This window comes from Lycium barbarum, chromosome 8, assembly GCF_019175385.1.
Source record: "Lycium barbarum isolate Lr01 chromosome 8, ASM1917538v2, whole genome shotgun sequence".
Taxonomy (NCBI): Eukaryota; Viridiplantae; Streptophyta; class Magnoliopsida; order Solanales; family Solanaceae; genus Lycium; species Lycium barbarum.
In genome coordinates this window covers 6,842,283-6,848,917 of record NC_083344.1, presented here as the reverse complement: position 1 = coordinate 6,848,917, position 6,635 = coordinate 6,842,283, and the positions used below count along the sequence as shown (strand labels likewise).

Genomic DNA, 6,635 nt, shown 5'->3' with positions numbered 1-6,635 from the left:
ACCCGCACTTGAGTCCGACGACTTAGCCAGCAAGTCAACTTATTATTGTAAGTACGCCCACATTATTGGTTCCCCCTATCGATGTGACGCAAGATTCCTTTCCTTTCTTCTTTATCAATTATCAAATTAAATATAGAACCAAAATTAATTGATTAGATTATCGTATCACATGGGTACAGGTAGATCTACCTACAAAGTACTAATTTTATGTAATCATTAGATGTGAATAATATAAAATCAAGCGACCATTTAAGAGATGCCTTGAATGCTGAAGACAAGTAATTGTCCATTTTCTCAACTCTAGAGTTAAGATGGAGGAGAGGAGATATAAAAAGGGAATTATTAAGTAAATTAACTAGAACGATGGAGAAGCAAGCCACCCTTAAGAGAATAATTGAATTCCAAAGATCTCTGACAAATCCAAAGAAAGTCTTCCGTCCCTCAGAGCCAGCTATGATTCCACCGTTTTCATATTCAAATAAAGCACAGAATATTGGTATACAATAAATTTGGTATCATTAAATAGATAGTCTAAGATCATTGCTTTTCATTATCAATTCTTGTTTTAGCTCAACAAGCAAAAAAGAGAAACCTTCTTGTCATAGTTATGGACATAAGTTGCAATCTTCTCTTTGCTTTTGTAGTTTACATTTTGTTTCTTTACCATACTTCTTCACTTGCGAATATTAGCACTGATGAAGCTGCTCTTCTTGCCTTGAAATCTCACATTTCTTCTCATTCTAACAATATCATAGCAAGAAACTGGACTTCTTCCAGCCCGGTTTGTAGCTGGATTGGAATCACTTGCAACTCCCGCCACCATCGAGTCACAGCTTTAGACATTTCTAGCATGCAACTTCATGGTACCATTCCTCCACACCTTGGAAACCTTTCATTTCTTGTTTCCCTCAAAATCGGTAACAACACTTTCCATGGGGGTTTGCCAGAAGAGTTGGCTCATTTGCGGAGGTTGAAATTGATTAATGTCACAAGCAATAACTTCACAGGAGTCATTCCATCATTTTTAAGTTTGTTACCGAACCTACGCTCAGTGCACCTCTGGAGGAACCAATTTTCAGGGAAAATTCCATCTTCCCTTTCCAATTTAACAAAACTGGAAGTGTTGAGAATACAGAGAAATTTTCTTAAAGGAGAGATCCCTCGGGAACTCGGTGATCTTCGTTATCTGACTACCCTAGACCTGCAACACAATCAACTTAGTGGCTCTATACCGCCATCGATCTTTAACATTACAACAATGCAAGTAATTGCTCTTAGCGATAACAATCTTACTGGAAAGCTTCCAACAACAATATGTGACCATCTTCCAAACTTGGAAGGGCTTTACTTCTCAGGCAACTCCCTAGATGGAGTTATTCCACCAAACCTGGAGAAATGCAGAAAGCTTCAAGTCTTGGCATTGTCTGAAAATGAGTTTATTGGAACCGTACCGAGAGAGCTCGCCAACTTAACAACTCTTACAATATTAGAACTTGGAATACAATACTTGGAAGGTAGTATGATATTTCCTTACAAGATATCTAAAATCTTCTTCCTTCTCTCTCTCTTCTGCCAAACTAATACTCATATATTTCCTTAAATTGACAGGAGAGATACCAATGGAGCTAGGTAATCTTAAGAAACTACAGTGGCTGGGATTGTCACAAAACGAGTTTACTGGCTCTGTCCCTGCAAGTATTTTCAACATGTCAGCACTGTCGTTCCTGTCGCTTTCACTAAACAAGCTTTCAGGTACTCTACCTTCAGATTTAGGCCGTGGAATGCCCATCCTAGAAAACTTTCTTTGTGGAGGAAATAATCTGAGTGGTTTTATCTCTGCTTCAATCTCAAATTCTTCAAGACTCAGAATGCTTGATCTCGCAAGCAACAGTTTCACAGGTCCAATTCCTGAATCACTTGGTAACTTAGAATACCTTGAGCTTCTTAACTTGAAGAATAATAATTTTTCCAGCGATTCAGCATTGAGCTTCCTTACGTCTTTGACAAACTGTAGGAATCTAAGAGTAATCTCATTTGGTGATAATCCATTGGGTGGTATTTTTCCTGCATCAGTAGGGAATTTCTCCGACTCTCTAGAGGTTTTTGAAGGATCAGATTGTAAACTTAAAGGCATCATTCCTGAAGAAATTGGTAATCTTACTGGTCTGATAAGGATGGGTCTAGTTAACAATGAGTTGACCGGACATATTCCAAAAACTGTCCAAGGCATGCTAAATATTCAACAACTTTACCTACAAAGCAACAAGATAGATGGAACCATACCAGATGGTGTCTGTCGTTTAAGGAATCTTGGTGCATTAGACTTGTCAGGAAATCAGTTTTCTGGTTCACTGCCACCATGCTTATTTAATGTTACTAGTTTGAGGACACTTTACCTATCTTACAACAGGCTGAATTCTAGATTGCCTACAAGCTTTGGGGCCCTTCGCAATCTCATAGAATTCAATATTTCATCCAATTTTTTTAGTGGGAAAATTCCCCCTGAGATTGGAAACTTAAAGGCTGCATCACTCATTGATCTGTCAAAAAATGATTTTTCCGGTAAGATTCCTAGCACTCTAGGGGGTCTAGTAAAATTGATTAATCTTTCTTTGGCACATAATAGATTAGACGGGCCAATTCCAAATTCATTAGGCAAATTGTTGGCGTTGGAATTCATGGATTTGTGCTATAACAATCTTAGTGGTGAAATTCCAAAATCTTTAGAAGCTCTTGTGTATCTCAAATACCTGAACATCTCATTCAATAAACTCAGTGGAGAAATTCCCACTGGTGGTCCTTTTGCAAATTTTACAAGTCAATCTTTCTTGTCCAATGGTGCACTCTGTGGTGACTCCCGGTTTAACGTGAAACCATGTGCAAACAAATCTACAAAGAAGTCAAGAAGAAGAAAAAGAGTGCTTACAAGTTTATATATTTTGTTAGGGATTGGATCACTCCTCGCATTGGTTGTTGTATATGTGGTGTTAAGATTGAGAAAGACAAAGAAGAATGTAAGTCAAGCAGATGTTTCTCTGGTAAAAAGGCATGAAAGAATTTCCTATTATGAACTTGAACAAGCAACAGAAGGATTCAATGAAAGCAACTTGCTTGGTAATGGGAGTTTCAGCATGGTCTACAAAGGGCTACTTAAGGATGGCACCGTTTTGGCAGCAAAGGTATTCAATGTGCAATTGGAGGGTGCATTCAAAAGTTTTGACACGGAATGTGAGATACTTCGGAACCTTCGCCATAGAAATCTGACCAAAGTCATCACCAGCTGCTCCAACCTTGAATTCAAGGCCCTAGTGTTGGAATACATGCCTAATGGGACACTTGATAAATGGTTATACACTCACAACTTGTTCTTGAACTTATTGCAGAGATTGGATATAATGATAGACATTGCATCTGCAATGGATTATCTCCATAATGGCTATTCAACACCTGTGGTGCATTGTGACTTGAAGCCAAGCAATGTCTTGCTAGATCAAGAAATGGTTGCTCATGTTAGTGATTTTGGCATTGCAAAATTGTTAGGTCCAGGAGAGGCTTTTGTTCAAACAAGGACAATTGCAACCATTGGATATATTGCTCCAGGTATATTAGAACTTCTTAAAGTTTTCTCATATCCTTACAATACCCAGCTAATTACTTGACGTAAACTTAAATTGGTACTGCCAGTTTTAGCATATTTAACGAAAACTAGGAAGCTTGTCTGATATTTTTTACCATGATTTCAGAGTATGGACAAGATGGAATAGTATCCACGAACTGTGATGTTTATAGTTTTGGCATTTTGATTATGGAGACATTTACAAGAATGAGACCAAGTGATGATATATTTACCGGAGAATTGAACATACAACGTTGGGTTAGTGATTCCTTTCCAAGTGAAATTCATAAGGTGGTGGATTCTAATTTGGTACAGCCAAGGGATGAACAAATTGATGCAAAGATGCAATGTTTGATATCTGTCATGGAATTAGCGTTGAGCTGCACTTTAGTGATACCTTATGCAAGAATTAGCATGAAAGATTCTCTTTCAACACTTAAAAAGATTAGACTCCAGCTTGTTAGTAGTCGGCACTAGGTGGAATCAGATTGTCTACTCTAGTATGTTATTTCATTGCCTATGTCAGTTATATATGTTAAGCTTTCAATTCTGCACAAGTACTTAAGTGCGTTTAATCACCGTTGTAGGAAGCAAACTCGTTTCTTGATATATATAATTTTGATGATATATGGAAGTCAAACCTAAGCCAATGACTACAAATATTTCTACAAAACTTTGAATCAAACCTAAGCCAATCATCTGATGGATCAGAGTGATATAAGTGAGAACTATGAAAATGGGATAAGATCTGTCAGTTCCTTTTCAAGAGAATCTGCAACAACTGAATATTCATGGTTCCTAAAACAAGACCTTTTATATGGAAAAGGACATCATCGCTGCGAGCATAGGATTTTTAAATTAACATCTTCATAACTGAATCTTTTCTGAATCTCTTTAAATAGCATATCTGGTGAAAGAAAAGGAAAAATTGGTATATATTTTTTTAAGTTTATAAGGCCCTATCTTGAATGATTTATTAGAATTAACTCAAAGGAAGTTTTTACACAAAAAAGAATGTATGTACTATGCTGTTGTTAAATTACACGAACCATCAAGTTCATAATGCACTAAAGACCACGTAAAAGAATCCGTTTGATTGAAACTTATTTTCCTCCATACAAAACACACCCTTTATTCCAAATTTGATGTATCGCACCTTTTATGTTTGGAATCTTACTTTGCTGAATGTTCACACAGACTTCTTATCAATGAATTAAGACTAGTAATAATAAAATATTGTAGCTAAGGCCAAAAAGAAAGGTCTTTAGTGATTTGTCCATGATTCATCGAATTTGGTAGTTAGATTTATCTTTTTTGAAATGGCTGGCAATGACCCTTGTGACACACTTCACCTTTCTTACTTCTTATAACAAAGACCATGTAAAGATTCCATTTGATAAGTATCCTAATTAGCTTTTACAACTTAAAGAGTGCTAGTTCTTGTACAGAATTTACATTTATTAGTTCCCAATTGTAAAGGTTCTGCGTAAAACAACAACAACAACAATATATCCAGTGTATTCCCACAAATAGGGTCTGAAGAGGATAAGATCTACGCAGATCTTATCCCTACCTTTATGGGTTCTGCGTAAAACATGGAATTAAAATTCTAACTAGACTGACTTTTCAAATTATTTAACAAATTAAATTTATTGATTTTTTTTTTTAAAAAACTTGTTTTTATTACATAGGGGGCAAAGGAAGGGGATATAACGTAGGGATTCGAACCCTCACCAACAAGGTGAAAATTCAGGTAGCCAACCAATTAAGCTAATGAGATCCCTTCATCGAAATATTTGATATGTGTTCTAAACCATCCAATATATAGGATTTAAGATATAAATTGTGATTCTCAAGTCACGTAATTAACTAACAACTGTGTATGGTATAAACATCAAAGTCAATAATTGTTACCTTATATTATTTGGGGATGAATTAATGAATTATGTCCTAGAGATGAGTGTCCAGGTTTGACTCTCAATTTTATCCTCTCTTCTACTGATGAAGCCTTTAAGATAGAAAAACCAGTGTGTCTGATGATCAGGAAGGATGTGCTAATAAATTATACGCCATTGGAAATATATGAGTTTAAGTTTTATGCATTAATATTGTAAAAAATATTTATGTTACTTAAACAATAATTGCAGATAACTCTATTTAATAAGCATTCACTGGTAAACTATATAATAAATGATAAGTTAACATGCTATAGCAAATTAAATAACATTGATGGTGTTATTTGTAACAATTTTCAACTTATGTACTATCATATTTGCCCCTTTTACTTTTAATTTAATTAATTTTATGAATCTCTTTAACAAATTCTTTAAGAATAAACAATCTAAATATTGTTATTATTGAGAGAAACTATGGAAAACATCCTTTCATGCACAGTAATGGAAGTTCTCACAAAGGCGAACAAGAAGAAGATGACAGAAACAATTGAGAAGAAGAATTGTAATAATATTTCACTAATATTTTGGACAAGTGGCTTCACCAATTTTTGGACAAATAGCTAGATGTCATCTTAAAAATATAGGAGTGGCAAGTGATTAATATGTGGCACCATGCATGAATATTGTTTGCCAAATATGCTTAACACATGACGAGATTATTGTCCCTAAAGCCTATAATAGGCTCACATTTGCTGCCCCAAAAACACACCCAAAAATAAAAAAGATTCATCCTTTCCTTTCCTATACCATCACGTCCTCTTCCTCTTTCTGATATATTTTCCCCATAAAATATTAATTGTTTATTTTCCCCTATTTCCTTTTCTATTAAAGCTGGGTTTGTAATTAAATTTTGTTGATTCTTGTATCCTCTAATTAATTAGAGAGGAACTTGTTTACTCCTGGAAAAATATTTTAAATTGCTGAAATAATTTCTTAGAACAGTGCCTAACACGACTCAAGTCAATTCGTGTATATACTAAATAAATATATTATTGTAGTAATATTTATTTTTCAAATGTTGTTATTTTACTTTGCTAATAAATAATTTTATTACTGTGATTTTA

General features: G+C 35.0%; 1 protein-coding gene across 1 annotated transcript; it reads left to right on the top strand.

Annotated features, from left to right (window-relative positions):
* The first annotated feature begins 292 nt into the window (after positions 1 to 292).
* Positions 293 to 4,163, top strand: LOC132605828 (probable LRR receptor-like serine/threonine-protein kinase At3g47570). Its single transcript, XM_060319078.1, has 3 exons — positions 293 to 1,514; positions 1,609 to 3,600; positions 3,744 to 4,163. The coding sequence occupies exons 1-3, from the start codon at positions 608 to 610 to the stop codon at positions 4,091 to 4,093; spliced, it is 3,249 nt and encodes a 1,082-aa protein (XP_060175061.1). The 5' UTR covers positions 293 to 607; the 3' UTR covers positions 4,094 to 4,163.
* The last annotated feature ends 2,472 nt before the right edge of the window (positions 4,164 to 6,635 follow it).

Excerpts from the sequence above, each read along its gene's own strand:
- LOC132605828 (XM_060319078.1), top strand. The coding sequence starts at position 608 with ATGGACATAAGTTGCAATCTTCTCTTTGCTTTTGTAGTTTACATTTTG. Across the intron at positions 1,515-1,608 it reads TGGAATACAATACTTGGAAG|GAGAGATACCAATGGAGCTA; the intron begins GTAGTATGATAT and ends TTAAATTGACAG. Across the intron at positions 3,601-3,743 it reads CATTGGATATATTGCTCCAG|AGTATGGACAAGATGGAATA; the intron begins GTATATTAGAAC and ends CCATGATTTCAG.